Genomic DNA, 20,541 nt, shown 5'->3' with positions numbered 1-20,541 from the left:
GAGTGATCGTAAACTCTTTGAAACTTAGCTATGTATTTAGTCCCATTTAGATGCCAGTTCCAGCTCACCGAGTGGCCCTATTTGTTTCATGCGGATCTGAATCTCGATTGAGTGGATAGTGTTGCCTTGGTAATCTACTTATTCATTATAAACCAGTCAAGCATGCAGCGTTTGCACGTGCCCTTGCACGTGGTTGAAGCTGCCAGTAGGAAAATGTGCGATCACCGTGGCCAAGGCAGTCCAAATGTGGTGGTATTGTTTACATTTAGAGCAATCCAGTCACGCGGGTGAAAAAGGTCTATACCGCTGAATTTATATGACTCTAGTCGTGTTACTTGTGTTCCCCAAAAGCGTCGGTTCAAAGTGCACGATTATTTCTCCTCACGGATATACGGATCCTTGCCTACGTGCCACAAAGCAATTATGACGTATCAGGATGTTTTGAGCGGATATAATTCGAGTACGTGCATATCTGAGCAATACGCAGCATATCCCCTGTTAGAGTTCATTCACGTGCCGCCATTAACTGGAACTTCCAACGAGAAATCCTATGAGCCTAGCTGCGAGCCACACCGGCTGAATTTGACGCAGGTTATCCGCAGGGACTGAATCGATCATGGGAGTTGGCGCAGAACTTCAAATTTGCTGCTTGCTGTGGTTTGTGTGCGCGGGAGCAGGTAGGCTAGTCGCCTTTACATTTTATCTGTGAACGCTTAGAGTCACAAAATGAAAAATTGATAAAGCATACCATGGCAAAACTTTCACACAACGATTGCACAAGCCACATTCTTTTTGGTACCTTTTTGTAAAATATGTGCCTCCACGCCCTTCTAGGAAATTTCACTCCGGTTTTGCTAACAAAAGCCTTGAAGTTAATCTCCTTTATCCAGGCATTGTCAATGTACGTGGCTACACAGATCATGAGCGCACGCTTGGCTTTTGATTGATATCCTCTGCTCATTTCTATTAAGATAACATGTTTATGTACAGACGAACACTACAATGTACAGACATCGTAATGCAAGTAGTAAATGTTATAAGAGACAGGTAAAAACCGTGGATAGTAATTGCATTGGCCTCCACAAAAGTAAAATTTTGAAGTGCAAGAATGAACGCCAATGAGTGAAAGTTTTAAACACACGGAAAGTGAAAACTGTCAAATTATAAACATAAGTGTACAAAGTATGACGATATATGAAATTTGCACGAGCAAATCGGTTTGAACCATTTGTACCAAAGGTCACCACAATGTAAATTTAGCTGCAATTTTTAGGAGGGATATCTGTGTCGTATTGCATTTGTTGGCATTGACAAGCCGACTTAGGTCTAGTCAGAGCGATGCCCAATCTCAAATAAGATAAAATAAATTTACCTGATGTTTATGTGTAATGACCTGCAGATGTCGTACAATGTATGATTGTCTCTTTCCAGCAGAGCAATAATAAAAAAGCGTCATCACACAAAGCCATCCTACATGTACATTGAACTTTACACCCAGTTATTTTTCAACCCTTGCTGCTGTGCCAAATAGAACAAGAAGTGAAAAATAACTGTGACCTGTGAAGGAATCTGCTTATCAACACCGTGCATGGTGCATTAATACACACATCTCCGCATTTACTGTATGGAAGCACGTTGGTTATATATTTTTTGAGTCCACGTGGAATATTATCCTAACAATACACTGCCCCACGCAAAAGGAATCTCCCAGGGGAAGGGACACGCGCCGTTTATAAATTCTTAGTGATTTAAATTTGAAAACAAAAATCAAAACGTCTCCCCGAATTCTGCCCCCAGAACTCTGCCATAAAACACTGAGTCATTTCGAAACCTGTCATGCGCAGAAAGACACTCATTAGCATATGAAGAGTTTCATTGCAAAATGCTATGTATCCCTTTTATTGAATTGAGATAATGCACGGTTACTGTCTGCTAAAATAAAGAAAACAATCAGGAAGTTTTATGTGACAATGACAATGACAGTGACAATGTCACATAAAACTTCCTGGTTATGTACATTTTACCATGTCTCTGAGAGTAAACATCAGCAATCAACAAACAAGGTGCCAATAAGCAGATGATTTTTTTCAACATTATATTGGAGGATTGCCAACCCGGCTTATTCTCATTGGGTTAACAGATTTATCTGTCATTTGGACAGAGTGCTTTGTTTTGATCACCACTGCTCGAATCGGAAAAGACGGTGCTGTCGTGAATGACTTTACAGTGAACGGTAATCAGGGTCGGGACGGAAACCTTCACGCACGGGACACTGACTGCGCACCTCTGCCCAGTTCCACAAGCGACAATGGGCAGCCGATGACTCTGCAACTACGCGATAGACCAGCAGCTCAATCCACGCAGCGAGACAAACAGTGTAAGTCATTTATTTGTACCCGTTAGGAAAGCAGGTGTTTATGTAGCCAGTCAGGCTAAAGACACGTGAAGTGAGGATAGAATCTTTTCCAACATCGTGCATCCTTTTGCAAGTTGAATTTGTGTTAAAATCTGGTACTTTGAGTCCACGTGAACATAATTTGAAGCCTCCATACTAAAGACTTTGTTGGTAGTTACATAAGAGATGCCTTTCACCAATACACATTGTTCAACGAGTAAGAAGGGCACAAAGGAACCATTCCAGGGATGGTGGTGGCTATGCAAAAGCTTGTCCCAAATCACGAGGTTTGGCAACGGTGTCTTTAGTTTCGGGAATTAAAATTGTTATGTTTATGTGCACTCAGATACCACAGTGTATCAGATTTTATTCAAATTTAACTCGCAGAAGGCTTATCGATATCATTTATGAGACCATCGATTTCATTGAAATCACAGATGAACTGAAGACCCTCCCTGGTTAAGGCTTCTAGAATTACTGTTTCCGTCCTGAAGCCTCCCTTCTGAGAGAAAAAAAAATACCTTGGTCTTCTGGTTACGGATATGTAGGGAAATGTTTGCTTGAAAACACAGTGTACCGAAGATCATCTCGAAACAACGTATGCTGAATGGTTTTTGAAATTGAATGGTAAGAACGAAATCTGTTATGTGAAACGCCCCTCACATAGTAAAAGGTTTGCTCTAGCAGTCTTGCTTAGACTATTCACTTCAGTTGGCAGTGTGCACTGTAACTTCAACCTGTAAACACACTTCACTTGGACATTTTTCCCATCTCACAGATCCTCCTGTAGTAACACTGGTCTACAACGCAGGACAAGTCATCTGCTCAGCGCAGGCCAATCCACTGGCTTTTTCATATCGGATCATCCTGAACGGCACCATAGTTCTGCGGACCTTCAACACCAGCGGGCAGCCCTTGAACTTTGAACCGGATTTCTGCACCACCGTCGGCTGTAATGTCACCAACACCCTTGGCACGGGAGCGCAGAGGCTTCCTTATCCAATTTGCCCAGGTAGGCTAAGTGGATGCGCTAGCTCATGGCAGGTTGGCAAACTTTGTGTCAGGTTTAAGTGCATTACTTTGACATTTTCCTGTGACAACATGGCACTGTTTGGCATACCATGTCAGCTTTGTGGACCTGAAACATAAAGGTCCTAACAACACAGAGTGAATTGATAATCCAGGAATTTTTCCAGGGATTGGGTCAGGCCGGAGTTTGCTTTTAAATTGTCTCATTTTTGCAGAGAAGAGGAAACGATGATGATTTATGACATGACATACATTGTTTACAATGGCACTGTGCGCTTACTTTAGTCATTTTTAAAACTTATTTCCGAAATTTTTACCATTGGTGTTGTTCTCTCAGAGCACGGGGGGGGGGTGTGGCTGTACCCCAACCCGCGATTAACGCCTGATTGCATCGCTCTACACAATATTCTTCCTTTCTGATAAAAAAGGGTTAAGGGTTTATTTTTGGGTCAGGGGTCTCTGTCTCAGAATAAAGAAGAAAACTAAAGAAGATTAACATGAGTACTCCACTCTGGAGGAGAGGTTACAGTGAGAGAACAGGGGAGGATCCGGGATTTTCAGAAAAGGGGCGTCAATCAGGGTTTTTTTAAAGGGGCGGGGGTGATCTAAAGTAACAATAGTAAATGCCGAAGCACGCGTAGCACGAAGCATTTACGGCGTCTGGTAAGGGGACCGTTTAAAGGATTTCTAGGATTTGGTTGGATTCTAGGCCCTCTGTGGTGCCATTTCATGCAGCGGGGCCCCTCTTTTTCTTCTTCCTCCCTTTTTAGTCTTCAGTTATTTATCTTGTTTTTTTGAAGGATGCAGGGGGGACGTGCACCCTTATGCCCCCTAGAGCCGCCCCTGGAGAGAAATATGAATGCGAATGCATATTCAAAGTTACTTTATTTGAATGAAGGGATACCCATTCAGGTAAAGTCGTGTGAAACAAGTTCAAACCTACGTGAGTTTTGGAGAAAGTGTGAGTCTCTGCTTTGCCGCAGAGGACAGAAAACAAAAGGAACAAATGAAATATTTCTCGCTTCTTGATGCCTTGTCTGTTGTCCTCGGTGAAAGGTGCACGTGCTTAGTCTATGGTCGTGTCATGTTGTAGGAACCAAAAAGGAAAACTGTCCTGGTTGGGTTCTTCCAGACCTCCGAATATGAATACTGTCGATTACAAGAATGGTCTTTCTTGTCAGGCTCAACGGGGCCGGACGCTGACGTTATTGTCATCGTGATTGGAACGATTCTAATCTTTACTGGGGTTGTCTCTGCTTTGCTCGTCTTGCACTGTGCCAGAAGACGGACTCACAAAATTGAGCCCAGCCGAAATAATGACGAGTGAGTACCTACGTTAAAAAATTACATTGATATACAATGTGTCTCCTATTCAAATGGTACAGTCCAATGTATGTGAACGCTCTGCCCATTAAAAATCTAATAAAGTAATTGGCAGCATCTATGGCTTGCAGAACAGACATGTTTGGTTCAGGTTAATGCTTTTTTATTCCATCTTGTTTATTTGGGACAATTTAGAGATATTCTTGGTCAACAAAGGCATTGAAATCGAGTATGGGCGGAGATTTCTTGTCACACGTGGGGGGTGGTTCCCAAAAGCTCAGTACAGCCTCCATCCCAGGTGAGGTCGTAACGTCAGCAAGGGCGGAGTTGCCGGCGAGGGTGTACATGAAGTCAGTGACTTGAAAACTGCGGGGGGGGGGTTGATTGTGATAAGTCACAGAGTGGGGCTATATCCGCCTACCCCAGAATCTCCCCTTGTGAACTCGAGGCTGCGCCACCTTCTTGTCTGATCGCTAGACCTGACTGAAATAGTGAGACGCGCATTTCACATTTACCGTTAGATTTCAAAGACAACCGTACACTGAAACATGCTGAGGAGTAACGTGTGTTTACTTGGGCATATCTCTGGATGGCGAAAAGCAAATCAGATGGCAAAAAAAGCACAATCAAGCCGACAGTGCCTTCTGTAAAGCTGTATACTTTAAGAATAATGCACGCTGGTATTTGATTAGTCGGATGGACATATTGCATGAAAGATATGAAGATCAAGTTAGATTGGAATTGAACCATGTCGCAATCCAGTTTCACGTCATAATTATCGGAGGGTAGGCCACCGTTGAACTGAACCCCAACACGCCATCTCTATGAACGGTCCACAAACCAGACCTAACCTAACAAGAATCTATAGGCATGTTTGTTTCACGTGGATCTAGATCTTGATCTAAGATACCCAACGAGCTCTGGAGTAAGTGAATCGATGTCGGGTCAATGATCGCGATCTGGATCGGCGTGCATCAAACAAATTCTATGTGATTGACACTACGGTCAGCAGTCTGTCCTGATTGGTTGCATTTCGCAGAAGCCATCGGCGAACGGACGACCGGCTCGAAGCTCAGTCAGAACTGGTTGAAGGGAACAACTGGTGTGATACAACACAGGGTATCAAACTCTCTATGCTTGCCGAAAACCGATCTAAAGAAGTCTACGTATTTTTGTGAAACCACCGTGTTTTCTCTTTTTGCCAATGAAAGTGACCGGGTCAACAGTCAGTGAGGGCATTCGTTGTAAATGCAGGCCCTCTGTATATTCCCGTGGATGATGTCATTGCACATTGCCTCTTTTGCACACATTTCAGCATCCCAAATGATCAAAAAGACTTGGGACGGAACAGCCTTGTCTTGCATATTGTACAAAAAGGAAACTAAACATGAAGGTGGGACTTATTAAAGACTGCTGACATCAGTAAACGAGCACAGACACAGAAGTGTTAAAGAGCATTAGTCAAGAATGGTAACCTGATTTAAGCTCCCAAGTTACCTTCGAAGATCAAGACCAATATTTTAACCAACTCCAGTGGTTTCCAGAGCGAGCCTGGACCAAATAACACCTAGAAGGACTCTTGTTATGAATCCAAGGGAAGGCAAGGGAATAAAAGTTCCTTATGGACCATTTTAGAAGATAAACTGAAATGAGTACCAAATTTCAAGATACAAGGTTTCAGACGTCTGGTGACTTTAAAGGATATAGAAGGTACTACTGGGACCCTCAAAGACGAGTTCACGAGTGCGCAGTTTTCATACTCATCTAAAAGGGTATCAAATGTTTTGGCGTTGTATGAGTTACACGCATTCCCAATTTGGTGCTGTACCAGTTACCATATCTGTATTCTAATACTTTAGGTTAAATTACCAACTGTTCTATCACAAAAGGCTGTTTTTGGGGTAGCACGTTAAGATAAGGTAATGGGGTATGCTTACATTTCTTTGCCATACACCTGACGGACCAAAATGCCTAAAGGCACTATCTATGGATGATTCCTCCGATTTCTACAGGCACCGACCTTGGGTTCCCGCGAGATCTCGTAATGATGGAGAAGGAGCTGGGACGAGGTGTGTTCGGGAGGCTGTTCTTGGCCACAGCCCATGGGATCGATGAAGCAGGGAAAGACACGAAGGTCGTCGTCAAGACTGTCATAGGTGCGTCACATGACATCAAAACCATTCAGGCTATTATTGTCCACAGCGCTCAAGACCTTGCGGGCTCGGTGATGCACTGTAAAATCCTTGGTGTTCATTATCAGCGCACTACATCCCATCGGTTGCAGTCTACTGTTAACACCCAGGTTGTTGAATTAACACCGCTATAACACCACAGTTTTCACAGTGTTTGACCCAAATAAAGTAGGAAATCAGCTGCAGCAAGCATGCCACCTACGTTTGAGTGTAAAATTCCTGACCTGGCTCCCTATAAGCAAAGTTTTTCGTAGATTCTTTCGCTTTCTGGCAATTCGATTTCCTTCGCTCAGAACTCAAACATCTCAATGGCGCTATGCTTAGCAGTCCGATATTAAGGGACGTGTTAGGGGCCTTAAGGAGCTATTTCGAGGGCTCAACAGTTTTCAACGGGAGGGGGGAGTCAGCGGCGTAGCGAGCGGGGTTGGGTGGGAGTGTTGCATCCCCCGGTAATTCTTTTCAGTTGGCAAATATAGGGTCAGTTGGCAAATGAAACTGAAATTGACGTCATGAATTACTGACGTACATCGACCAGTCGGCAAATTGACCCTGGCACATACACACAAAGAAAATGCCTTCGCTACGCCGCTGGGGGAGTAAGTTTCTATTGGGCGGGGTCACTCGGTGGCTGTTGTCATAGTTGCCACTTACCGTCAGCAGAGTTTTTCCTTCTCTATTTACTGAGTGGGAGAGGGAGGCCTTGAGTCAGACGGTGCCTCCTGTTAGGTTACGCCACAGAGTGCCCTAGTAACTAACCTTTGCTTTCCTTCGATTCTCAGGTTGTGCAAGGACAGATGAGGACACAGGGGGCAGGCTTCACGTTCTCGCAGAGCTGGATCTGATGAAAGAAATTTGTTCGCATCCAAATGTCATCAGACTACTTGGCTTTTGTGTGGAGACGGGTAACATAAACGTTTAATGTCACTAATATGCCCCCAAATCACAGTCTGCGTCATGCAGTTACTGGGGCAAATTCTAGATTTCTTGGAGGCGCATCAGTATCTAAACCAAACACTGTGAACGACCTGGAGTTTTCCCTACATAAATTGAAAGGTATTCCTATTTATGGTGGATAAGATACTGAACTTAAATGTGACTTTGTCAGGGATTATCCAAAATCAAAACTAAAATCAAAGTCACAATCACTACGAACATCTAACAAAAGAAACACAGTGCACTAACAATGAGCGTCCATTGTTGTTGCACCGTGCTTCTTTTGTTAGATGTTCATAGTGAATCAGAACTCACATTCAGGATTATGTTGTTAAAGTCTAACTCACGATGTGATTTTTGACTTTTCTGGATGTGATTTCTGGCTCGGATGTGAGTTTGGTGGCGTGGATGTGATACTGGATAATCCTTACCAAAATCAAATCAAGGTGAGCGGCCTTTCCATTTTTGTTAGGAAATGACATCCAAGCCGTTCACAGTGAAACAAGGCACCGATCAAAAACAAACAGCAAAACGGCAGGAAGTAATTTATGTTCAACCAACGCGGCTTTTGGGCGCACAAAAATGAAAGAAAGCTCCTGTATCGGAGACTAAACAATAAGTGAATTAGACTTTTACCAGACGCTTGTGTCGCCTTGGTACGGTGGTGTCAAAGGGACAATGTATGGAAAACACTACACGACAGCAGAAAATTAGTTGAGGGGGCCATAAAAAAATTGTTGTTCCCTCAACAAAATGTGTTGTTTGTTCCCTCAAAAACATTTTGTTGTTCCCTCAAAAATATATATTAACAGACATCCCCCATATGTCCATTTGAGACCACTGTACGCTTGAGCTTATGTCCACATGTCCAAAATGATAGTGGACCGCTCGCTGCTTGACTGTATTTCAGACACCTGCAAGCGTCTAAATTGTCTCCTCTTAAAACATCTCCGGTGGCTAATATTCCATCACGAAAATCAAAGGAGTGCCCAGTAAAGGCCAGTACACCGCCTTCGAAGTAGCCTTTTTGTACTCTTCTGCATTTGAATACCTTTCATCAGATCCCGTTTACATCATTGTTGAGCACTGTTCTAAGGGGGATTTGAGGAGCGTTCTACTGCAGTACCGAGACACGGAGCTCGGTAAAGCCTACTGCAGGTCCGGGTCCGAGCCTGAATCGAGCGGGCCGCTGTCTCGGACCTTAGTCGGATTTGCAAGGGACGTGGCAAATGGTATGGCCTTTTTATCCTCAAAAAAGGTGAGAATTAATAACTAGCTCTAAAGTTTCACATTCTTGATTTCACGACGTCCTATTGAAATTTGGAAGATGTACTGGCCTCTATTCCTGAGGCCATTTTGGCTAAGAACTTGAATAATCCCGCTTATCCACTCCAAAATCCTAAGTTTTAATTCGTCAGCTCAAAACAGAGCACAAAGCCAGATACTGCGCTATATCATGCGGTCACCAATGTTACTCCTCATTGTAGGCAGGCATTTGCATAGCTACATAATAATAACCACCACCACAACAACAACATCAAAGAACAGCAAACAGCAACAACAACAAAGACAACAAAAATAATAAAAGCAACACAATCTATGGCCTCTTCAAACCCGTAATCCTTTCCATTCCTTCTCCTTGTCTTCTGTCTTTGTAAGTATGTACTTTGTGACCTGACTTCAAGTAAAGTGCTGGTGGGCGATGACTACTCGTGTAAGTTGGCCGACTTCAGAAGGGTGAAAGGAGTCACAGCTGTCTACGCAGACGTATGTGAAACGAACTTAGAGGTAGCGTGCACATCCTTACAAAACTGTCGTGCATTTTCTTTATATAAACGCTGCCTCACTATTCAGCATCCAAACTATATCCCTAAATGTCTGCTGAGTTGTTGAGTTATCTTTCTCTCAGATGAGTTGGTCACTTTCTTGAAAACACGGTCCTAAAAAACTAATTGTGCGTTGCAACAACGCCTCCCCCAAATAAGGAGGAAATGAAGAATGTTCTGAAGTCGTCTTCTTTACGAATGATCTTTGGGTGCCAACTTTGAAGACAGATGGGGTTGATGAAGTCATTATAAATATATCCACGCTTCACTGAAAAGATAACTGTTTTCAACAGTCTCGCCCACCGTTTCGATGGCTGGCACCCGAGTCATATGAATATGGCATTTTTTCTACGGCAAGTGACGTGTGGTCTTTTGGGGTAGTACTCTGGGAGATCCTGACACTGGGTGAGTACCGTCGAACAAAACACTGAAAAACTAAACAGCAGAGTTGCTGACTCGAGTCATGTGACTTGGACTTGAGTCGCACACGAGTCACTATTTTTGTGACTTGACTTGTAAATAACAGCTTTGACTTATAGCTTGACTTGGACTTGCAAAAAATGACTTGTTACCAACACAAGTCAGACGCTACTCAACCGGCCCCATATATTTTTATAACTCGTATCTCCGTAAGTTGACACCTGGTTCTTTTTGCTTATTACATCTGGACAAAATAATGTGCAGCTTGACTTGCTACTTGGACAAAGAGACTTGTGACTTAACTTGTGTTTAGACCAAATGACTTGTGACTTGACTTGACTTGCCCTGTAACCAAATGATTTGTGACGTGACTTGTGACCGGACCTAAAACCTGTGAATTTGTTTGCTTGGTTTTTGTTGTTGTTGTTTTTTTAATTCAAGAGGGGAAAATGAACGATTGTAACGTCGAGCGCGTATTACAATCGAAGCCGTCTTCAAATTGTATCGGAAAAAACCTGACAATGTGTTCTTGAGAGAGATCGGTTTTATGGTCCTTTTTAAAACCTTTTTTTTACCTTTTTCCCGAACAGGGAAAAAACCCTACGCCGAGCTGGGGATGAGCGGTATGCCTTTAGCAGACCGCATTGCGACAGGCTATCGCTTGCCCAAGCCCCGGAACTGTGGCCAAACGACGTAAGTGAAAAAAAAAAATCATTATCAAGTGAAAAAAGAGAAATAGGGTTCGTACTTTTTGATGTCTGACGAAATAATCCACAGAAGAGGGTACTGACATGGTAGGCATGAATAGGCCTACGACAGACACAATGTTCTCCAGGTTCTACTTCCGTAAACTTCTTTACATCAAATATATGAGGACTTTGAAATATGTTGTTAGTGCTAAGAGGAATATCCAGATGCAGGTCACACTCTTTCCACATCATTAATAGTTTGACTGACGCCCTTCTCGTGTTCGCAATTCTATTAATTAAGTTCGACATAAAATTATTCAGAAATCAACCTTCCTCCCCAAGTTACAAAGATTACACGAGGAAGAAGGGAGTCAAAGGCTGAGTATGATCTTCAAATAATGTAAAATAAGAAAACAAAGGGTTCTATCTCTATTTTGACCAAACCTGCTGTGGCCACCACATCGCGCACGCGCTGACCGTTTGATATACACATGTGTCTGTTTGTCGCTACTGCATCCATTGTAGGTTTGTGCGTAAATTTAGGCCACATCCATGTATATCATGGCCCGGACACAGATTGAACAATGTGGAATATGGTTTGCGGTATTCTGAACGATTAACGAGGTTAAAAAGGATAAAAAAAGTGGGGGTATGTCCCTCTATCCCCGGGATCTGCATCCATGCTTCCAAAGCCTGGAGGAGTTGATGCTAAGTGGATGCTTGGGATTTTTGTTTGTCACTGAGACTATGCACAAGAAAAAGAAAATCACCATGAGCAGAATAAGAATTCGTTCCCCAAACTGTACGAGGAGGAGTGTACTGACCTGCTTCATACCACATTATGTTGTTTGATGAGACATATGAAAAGGGTTATTGCGAGTTTTCTAGGGGTAGAGAAAATGCTGTAACATGGTATTTAGGAATATGAGAAACTGTCATTAATTGCATTATGTGCTTTAACATTTTGTGACAAAATTGGTGCAATTTCCTCATCCAGGTACGCCATGATGCTTAGCTGTTGGAAAAAACAGCCTCAGGATCGACCTGATTTCCAACATCTCCTTCAGCAACTCGATGGGATGCTCTCGAGACAGACTGAACACTCTCCACACTGAAAACAAAAATCGTGGGTTACATTTCAATCCATAGGAGGTTGGAAGCTGCCACTCTCCAAAGGTGGTGAAATAATCCAATTTAGGGGAAAAGATTTTCAGACTCAGTTTTACCAATAAAAATGAGTTTTCATAATTAAAGCCTGGATAAGTTTTACATTTGTTAGCAGTGATCAAAAATGTATACTTTTCTAGTTAAAATGTAGAATAGACGATATTACGTATTTATGTGCCCATATCTCGCTGGACTATGGAGTTTTGACCTTTTATGGAGAGATATTAGACGCTAGAATGCTTAACATGGAAAAATTGAAAATCCTATGACCGTTTGATGACCTCAATACTTTGTCTTTCAAATGTTAACCGCGAATGTCAAGATGTGTAATGGAATTTCATTTATAAGATGTAGTGCCTGGTATTGATAGATGGTTAACATCAATCAAGTTTTGGCATCATCGTGTGTGGTTAGTGGAGTCATTGGTTCAGTACTGTTCTCTGTTTTGCCATAAAAATGTGGTTGATTCCTGAATAAAGCATAAATATTGAATATGTTATTGTGATAAATTACCGAAAGCTAAACATTAACGGAGTAGCCGGGACACGGATAACAACATTGCTCCGTGAAAAGAACAGTCTTGGATTTGTAGCGCGCAAACACAATTCGTGGAAAGCACACCCTTAAGAAACTTTATGCCACTAGTAAACACTTGTTGGCACTCCAGGGTCTGAAGCCCCTTGCTCAATTTTCTTAGCTCTATCAGCCTTTGAATACTGTAAAAGGGTGTGTTAAATTAGAAGATGACGATCGACATTGATCAATACTGACTTTGATACATGCTGACTTTGAAAATTGCCCTGATGTATTGCTTTAATTTCCACCCTCACGTTTCCAACTGATCACTTATTTGTCCCTCTCCGAACCGGAATTAAACTATAACTTTGCCTTATATGCAAAGAGAACCAGCAGCTTCAGAGATGCATTGAACAAAATTTACACGAACACCTATTCCCGACAGCCAATTATATTGCCCTTGTGCAAATAGTTGGGTAAGTTACCGCAACCCTTAATTTGGATATAGTTGAGAAAAATATCGAAACTGCATTTTGTATCCAACTATTTAACACACACGTGCATGCACACCCAGGCTAGGAGTGAGGGTAATTGGCAAACAATAACTTTTCAGCTGTTCCTATAACTTTTTCAAACCAGCTAAATCGACCTATATTGTACATGCAGTTGTAAGGACTTGGGCTCTTGCATTGGGAAACTCTTTGGCTCCGTGAACTGAGGTGACATTAAGCTGGATTCTGAGAGATCTGCGGGTACACGTCTGTATGCTTTTTGTATTAAGCCTAAAGCCCGCTTAAAAGTAGTCAACACCCTTTTTTGGCATAATTTTACAAGATTGGCTGATTGAAGTGTATAATATTCACTGCAACTGACGTTCTTCTGACTTCTCTCATGATTTAGTCGGTTTGAATTGTAATTGATTGCCTTGTAATGACGCTCTCTTCACCAAATTGAATGCAGTAGAAGCAAATGTATCCGCTTGTATGTCGTTGTTCGGAGTTGGCACGTTTTCTGGAAAATTGGTGTTTCATCAAGATCGGCATAAAAGACACATGATGGGCTCTTGACCTGTAGGAAAATGTAAATTGTTTAGTATTATTGAATAAAGTTGAAAGAAAATTCGAGACACATTTTGATTGGCCAAATTAATAATCAAAACACTGCGTCTTAACCTTACAACCTGTACACTGAAAATTCCTTCAAGTCTTTTGAGCCTGAGCTGCGCCAACACCTGGGCGTAGCTATATTCGGGGAAGGTTTGTTTCATAACACATCCGTCTAGGTATACGACATGTAGGCCCTACTTACCTAGGCCTATGTGAAAATGGTTCTACTGCCAGTCTTGAGAGGAGCCGGACCTCATGCCTCGTGGAAGCTGTCCCTGTTGCATTGTTGGACTTTACTTTGCTTTAAAAATCCTCAAGAGCCTCAGCTGTAGCTTTTGTTCACGTTTCCCCTGGGGATTTTGTGACAGTCGAAAAATTGCTTCCAGGAAATGGGCCCCAATCTGTTTGATGTTATCAAGTTAAAAATGAGTCACTGTAGCCCATGGCTGTGCACTACTAACAAACCAACTTATCACCACGAATCTTACAGACTGACCAACCAACCACATTTTAAGAAAAATCTTCAACCAGGAAAATTAAAATCATCCACTACCTGTACAATGTTTGAGTGATGACAGTGGATTGACAAAAGGGGACACTGGGAAGTATATTTAAATTATACAATAATCTACAATACTGGACGTGCATATGACGGGTGTCGTGGTGTGCGGCATTTCGCTTCTTGGCGTTAGTTTTGTTTTTCGATTATCTTCAGAATCAAAGTGCTCATTTTGTTTCTCACTCTTTATCGGTTCCGTTTCTTCACCGTGTTATTTTTGCACTCTCATTGGTATTTATATTTATCCTGGCTCTCTCTAGCAATGCAGATTATATCTAAGGGCAAAACCCATATTAAAAATGGTCAATTCTGTTGCCTGTGATTATGCATGCAGTTTGCTTAATAACATGTCCAGAAGGAATTAGCACCTTGCATAATTCATGCTCTAAAAATAGTTAATTCAAGTAAATGGATGCGCAAAGGTTAGCGTATAGACAAAACCTTAAAAAAGGTGTACACGACAAACTAAATCTAACACCGGTACCTTTACTACGTATAAGTGATGAACTTCTATATAGTTGATTGTCGAAAGTGTCGAAAAACACTATTTCAGAATGAAAACGTCATGGTTCCAACAATCCATTGAAACTCCATTCTGGCTCAAAATTTCCTGAGCGGTCGGACGTCCAAGCTACTATTTCGGTATCAAATCAATGTGTGCTCCAGTGGACGTGGTTTTTGAGGCGTGCAGAGCAACGCTTGGAACCCCCGCACCTCGTCGTCGGCTACATGGAGATCCAGCGTCTGAACGGCGATCGGCTGGGCGCATTCCGGTGGCAGGGTTATCTCCTCGAAGTCATTGTCCAGGCATATGGTCAATTTCCCTTCTGTTTCTGTGACTGCGTATTCCGCGCACAGACGGAACCAGTCCGATTGGAGTTCTGAGAGGAAACGGAAAATATAAGATGAAGTATGACCGAAGGAAAAGAAAATTGCAAAGGGAACGAGCTGTCATACATCTCAGGAATTATTCAATTATTTATATAGTTAGTTAATTACTAAATTAATAAAAGATTTTCATGTATTAATGCTCATCGGGTTTTGTCAGGTATTTTCAGAAATGTTTGTAAACTAATGTTTTTGTAATCTTGTGATATAGAAATATTGCAGTTTAGCAATGTGCTGATACAATTTCCTTGATGATTTTATAATAAATAACTTTAATGTTGAATATGAAATTTCTGGTCTCCTTGCAGTTTTCTGACACTGCAACTATACCTTCTCCCGTGTTGCTGGGTTGTTAGTCGGTGTGTATCTTGTCTCCCACCAAATGAGCTGTACAAGGCGACAACTGTTATCACCGAAAGGGAGGTACCAATGGGGACAAGTTGTCAATTATCTATTTCCTGTCCCTTCGTATAATGGAAAACACCAACGATAGAACTGTCAGATTTCCACCTCCGCTTGAGGGGAGTTCTATCTATTAAATCAATATGTCATACTCTACCTTGCTGTGTGTAACACGGAGGTCCCCCAATGTTTAATGAAGGCCTACCTTGCATAATTTCCACCTTCCAATAGTGATTCCCAGTAGGACAGTATTCCAAGAGCCTGTATGGGTTTTCCACATAGTCAAACATCACTGTAGGATGATATGAACGGTCTTGTAAATCCTGGAGTTCATAGCCGTTGGGTTGTAATTATGGTTTCAATTAAATCCAATCCAACCAAACCCACCCAAGTTCAACACAACACACCCCAATCCAGCCCAGCTTAACCCAACCATGCGCAATGCAACTTAGCACAGCTCAACCCAAACAAGCCCACCACAACTCGGCCCAATCCAGCTCAGCTCAACCCAACCATACCCAACCAAGCCCAACACAACCCAACCATGCCCAGTGCAACTCAGCCCAATCCAGCCCAACCCATGCAACCCCAAATAAACCTTACCCTGCCAACTAAGCCCAATTTATCCCACACCATTTTAACTATAAAACGCAACCCAAAGCATCCAAACATAATCCAGCCCAATCCAGTCCAGCCTAACGCAACTCAAATCAACCCAACTAACACCCACACCAAAACCTAAGACGAAAACAAATGAAACGAAGAATCCAAACCGAACTCACTAAGATGTATTTTTCCTCCTTCTCTTGCGGTGAAGCAAGATTGGCAATGGGTAACGTCATTATTGCAAGTCATATTCTCCACATGCAGACTCTGTCAAAATTGGCAAACGGAAGGAAAGAATCGATATTCGGTATTATGGCAATTTATGGATACTTTTCTGGAATAAAATATGCCTTACACGAAAAAAAGGAAACAATGACGAGTAAGATCAGAGAAAAATATGCGTCTTGTTATGTCCAACGTAAAAGGAACTTGTTAATAATTCGCTGGAACTGGATTATATTGCAGAAATCTGTAAAACAGGATGCAGAGGGTGAATAGAAAAGGAGTAAAAGAAGCAAACACGTACATGCACAAAACGAGGTACATGTAGTTGCTTTCGCGACAACTCCAAAATATGAGCTTCCGAATGAACACGAAACCACGACATATTGCTCACCTTCATATCAAACACTGATTCCTTTTGACCGTAAAAGAAATTGGTGTTTTGTTTCCCAAGCAAGAAAAACTTTTAGAGTTTTGAGGATACTTGCCTCACATTCTATAGTTAGTTGTTTGCTTGTTTTTATTTCCTTGCTCCGTCTTGCCTGCTAAAGTTGTCCAATGTCTAATTTTTGTCAATATGACTGATTTTGTTCGCTGCATCTAATCCAGTTACTGGTATCGTTTTACCAAGTTTAAAGAAATTGCAGATGATTATTAAGATGGAATATCTCACCAAGTGAGAACGGGAAGAATCATTTCCAGAAACACTCCAAAGTCCGTCTGCCTCGTTGACGAGCAATAAGCACAGTATCGCAAACCTCCGCATGGCGTTCCTGCAGGAATTTGGCAAGACCTAGTAGTTAAAGCAATGGTCATTTGCAGAAATTGGGAAGCGTACGTTCCTGGTTGAGATTGTTTAGCATTTCTAGATGTCAAGTTTAACAGTAAAGGGGCTTGGATTATTTTTAAGGAAAATCTCACAGCGGGAGCTAACTTAGCTCTAGTACGCAATCATCTGTTTGAACGCTGGCTTGCATGTAAAGACTGAGATAGACGTTCAAATCCATAATCGACTTTACGGTTGCGGCGATTTGTGACTGGTCCAACATGATGATCTTGCGTGGATCAGAGTCCAGACTGCGCACTTTCTTTTGATGTATAAAGTCGACCTGTCATGCTCATGGAAATGGACACCGCGGGTGAAGAAATATTGAGTGTTTCCATTGATTTCCATTGTGCCGGATTCTTGTCAAGGCCCTCATTTCATCCTGTGAAGAAAGCATGAATGTTCCATCTTTTTGTTCACAAAAAGCCCTGCATTTTAAAAGACTTCCAGGACTTAATTATTTCCTCCTCTTTGCTGATTTATTGTTGTTTATGTGCATAGCAATAAGTAAGCATCAATCCCACTGTCAGAAATGTTTTCGGTTTGTAAATTGTGGGTTCACAATTTTAACAGAAACACCGATGCCCTTACTCATGTCTTCCCTAGATGACTTCACAGCAACAACGCCCTCCGTTGTCTGGGAAAGCATGGATAATTTATTGCGTGCACTCTTCAATGCATTGAACCAACTATGACTATACAAGAATTTTGATACATTGAAGAAGAATACAAAATTGGAGGAATATGGTGTGTAAGAAAAACATTATTACAGCTACACTTTAACAATTGCTTAACAATGCTGACTCAGCGGTCGAGTTCGGGCGGTCTGTTTTTGACACGGGTTTCTTGTTCTCGCGCTCGAACGGCGGGAACAAGACTCAAGAACACTGTTCTCGGAACAGGATCACACACCACCTCCTCGTCAGGGTTTTACAGGAACACACGGAAAAACTCATGAGATTTTGATTTTTGAACAGCTGCAAAAGTGGAGAGGTGGCTTCCAGAGCCATAGACCATGTAGACAATGGGAAGTTTGCAACGTTAACATTTATTATTTTCACAGAAATGAATGTTCCTGTTTATATGGAAAAGAATTCAACCCATCCAAAACTTAACTCTCGAGTAACGTACATGGACGCCGCCATATTGCTCGTTGTTTGTTTCTTGCCAGCGTTCGAACGGCCGACCCACGAATAACAAATCGAACTGTTCGTGAACATACGGGAACAAGCCGCCCGAAGTCAGCCAGCGATTGTTGACTTTTGAATTTGGCAGTTCAGGTTTTCTCTTTTAAAAATTTGCTCTACTTGCCCTTTCTTGTTTTATGGGAGTATAAGAAGGCACAATATTCCTGAATTAATGTCACTGCTGTATCTATTACACTTTTTAATTACTGTCCATTGGTATCACGGCCACTATTAAGCACTTTTATGGGTGGTCATTATACAGCGCAGCCGATTTGATAATATTAATGGGCAAATATATAAAAGGATTGTTCAATTTCAGGTGGTTTAAAACAAGTGGATAAGCCTCTTTAGCTGTTGCATGTACCCTGTTTGTTTAACATTTGCTTTCAAATTCATTCTCTGGTCATGCAGAGTGTTTAGGGAACGCTCATTATTCGTTTTAGGGCAAGCTATTTGCATCTCCATCGGCATTGTAGGCAGAAAGAAATTGATTTTGCAAGATTTGTGCATAAATAGTGACGCTTGAGAGGTGTTAAATCTGTGATTTTTTCTAGGTTCTTGTATTCTTTCGTTTGTCCTTAAATCATAAAAATACTTCTTAACTGTCAATAAACTCGGAAATAAGAGCTTAGTGGCATACGCCAGATTCCACACTTTTCCTCTGATCCTTTTACTTTTGCATCATGCTTCAAACGTATTAATACATTTTTTTCTCTTGCACAAAAAAAATAATTTCCTCATATATTTTCGTTGCGTTGAGCTTCAAACATTACCTCTTGATTGATTTACGTTTGATGTATCGACTGTGACGTCATTGGAAGCGCTAAGACCAGCGGTAAACGGAATTCCTAGTACTTGCTGTCGATGTAAACTCCATTCCCAGATTTGCTTGCCCGAAACCGACTTTGAATGGCTCAACACTTTTGCGACTCGTTCCTCTCCGAATTCGAACGAGCATAAACGAAATTCGCTAACGCTTTCTAATGAAATCAAGCGATCCTTTTTAATGATCATTAAAGCATACTGAATGAGTTTCCAAGGAGTGGAAGTAACCACTTTCAGAGCAATCCCTTTGAAGAGACATTTATTTCAATTTACGTGCAATTGATTTATGTCTGAAAATCATCAGCAAAGGTTAAAGTCTACAATCGGCTGGGAAAACCTCTAACATGCCCAAAATTGCAATGGTAAGGCAAAAAGACTATTTTTTGGCTCTAGTTCAAATTCCATGGGTCAGACACAAATTTCACCACAGTCTCTGTTAATGGCGCGACACTAATCTGAAATCAGTACCTTTTCTAAATTTCCATCAATGATAATAATAAGAATAATAACGCCAAGAGGATTAATTCCCTTTAAAACTCACCAGCGGTTGAAGACTTCTGATCCCAATTTAGACCGATCTTCGTCAGGCCCTCAGTTGCGTCGTCATTGACCAAAGAACCTGCAGCTGAAAAGCGAAATGTAGCCAGGCTATAGGCCTAGACCTTTCCACTAATAAATTCAACATTATGCACGCACGCACACAATTAGCCTTGGCAGCAAGAGCCATTGAAAATGTACAGGGGAGTGATTTTGATAATCTTCTCTCAGGTGTTTGGCTCTGTTCAGTTTTTTCTTCAGAAAAATCCCATTAAATCATTTTCTAATCAACCAATCAGTTTCTAATCTAAGCGGGACTTTTAGTGCTTCATCTCGTGCCCGCAAGAAAAAGTTCACTTAGGCCTATAAAGTCTTTTTAAAGAGCACTTAAAATCCCGTTTTGATTAGAAACTAATATAGCAAAAACTATATAATGGGTTGAGAGAAAAGGTCTGTAGAGACAAACTTTGCGCATCATCATGTGCTATACCGGTGATTCGTGTCCATGGACGACCAATCAACATGGTTACGAAATCCACGCACGCGTTCTTGACCTGGAAAAGAACAGAGGGGCCCAGTCATTCATCGCATCTGGGAAACACGAGGGGCGTGTTGTTTAGTTGTCTTCAGCAAGAAAGCTGTGGCAGTCTGGTGGAACTCTGGCAGTGGTCATGATCATTGGCATTTCCCCGTAAATGGTTTCCTCTGAACCGATAAATTCAATCGACTATTGATAACCAGTGGGGCGTGCAACCATGCCTCCATGGCCTGGCTACAAATGGTTGAATAGAGAGTCCAAGCTATTCATCGATCGGACGACGTTTGTCGAACTGTAACTATCGTCACTCAGGCCTGCTCACGGATGTACATGCAATCTGAGATTGGCCTCGAAC

At 41.8% G+C, this 20,541-nt stretch overlaps 2 protein-coding genes across 4 annotated transcripts; one reads left to right on the top strand and one right to left on the bottom strand.

Moving 5' to 3' along the window:
- The first annotated feature begins 268 nt into the window (after nt 1-268).
- Nucleotides 269-13,614, top strand: LOC110990530 (fibroblast growth factor receptor 1-like). 3 transcript variants are annotated; one of them, XM_087142580.1, is made up of 12 exons: nt 272-677; nt 2,141-2,377; nt 3,174-3,407; nt 4,606-4,747; nt 5,787-5,866; nt 6,760-6,903; nt 7,719-7,841; nt 8,934-9,130; nt 9,532-9,660; nt 9,992-10,103; nt 10,709-10,811; nt 11,805-13,614. In XM_087142580.1, the coding sequence occupies exons 1-12, from the start codon at nt 617-619 to the stop codon at nt 11,920-11,922; spliced, it is 1,680 nt and encodes a 559-aa protein (XP_086998706.1). In that variant the 5' UTR covers nt 272-616; the 3' UTR covers nt 11,923-13,614. The 3 variants fall into 3 exon arrangements, 2 of the variants coding, with proteins under 2 accessions (XP_086998706.1, XP_086998707.1); XM_087142581.1 differs by having other exon boundaries at nt 274-677; nt 2,162-2,377; XR_015426869.1 differs by lacking the exon at nt 9,992-10,103 and having other exon boundaries at nt 269-677.
- A 1,186-nt stretch (nt 13,615-14,800) lies between these two features.
- On the bottom strand, nt 14,801-20,106 carry LOC110990534 (uncharacterized). Its single transcript, XM_087141825.1, has 5 exons — nt 19,653-20,106; nt 16,947-17,046; nt 16,228-16,318; nt 15,651-15,737; nt 14,801-15,036 (listed from the first exon to the last, which is right to left on the bottom strand). The coding sequence occupies exons 2-5, from the start codon at nt 17,037-17,039 to the stop codon at nt 14,801-14,803; spliced, it is 507 nt and encodes a 168-aa protein (XP_086997951.1). The 5' UTR covers nt 17,040-17,046; nt 19,653-20,106.
- Between the last annotated feature and the right edge of the window lie 435 nt (nt 20,107-20,541).

The sequence above is a fragment of the Acanthaster planci genome, linkage group LG10 (assembly GCF_054643075.1).
Source record: "Acanthaster planci isolate LZ-2023a linkage group LG10, COTS_SCS, whole genome shotgun sequence".
Taxonomy (NCBI): Eukaryota; Metazoa; Echinodermata; class Asteroidea; order Valvatida; family Acanthasteridae; genus Acanthaster; species Acanthaster planci.
This window is presented reverse-complemented; position numbering and strand designations above follow the sequence as displayed.

Bases quoted from the DNA above. Each gene is read 5' to 3' on its own strand.
- LOC110990534 (XM_087141825.1), bottom strand. From the start codon at position 17,039: ATGCGGAGGTTTGCGATACTGTGCTTATTGCTCGTCAACGAGGCAGAC. The intron at 16,319-16,946 runs GTGAGATATTCC...CAATTTTGACAG, and splicing joins ATTCTTCCCGTTCTCACTTG to AGTCTGCATGTGGAGAATAT. The intron at 15,037-15,650 runs GTAGGCCTTCAT...GTTTCCTCTCAG, and splicing joins GAAGGTGGAAATTATGCAAG to AACTCCAATCGGACTGGTTC.
- LOC110990530 (XM_087142580.1), top strand. From the start codon at position 617: ATGGGAGTTGGCGCAGAACTTCAAATTTGCTGCTTGCTGTGGTTTGTG. The intron at 3,408-4,605 runs GTAGGCTAAGTG...CTTTCTTGTCAG, and splicing joins TCCTTATCCAATTTGCCCAG to GCTCAACGGGGCCGGACGCT. The intron at 6,904-7,718 runs GTGCGTCACATG...TTCGATTCTCAG, and splicing joins CGTCGTCAAGACTGTCATAG to GTTGTGCAAGGACAGATGAG.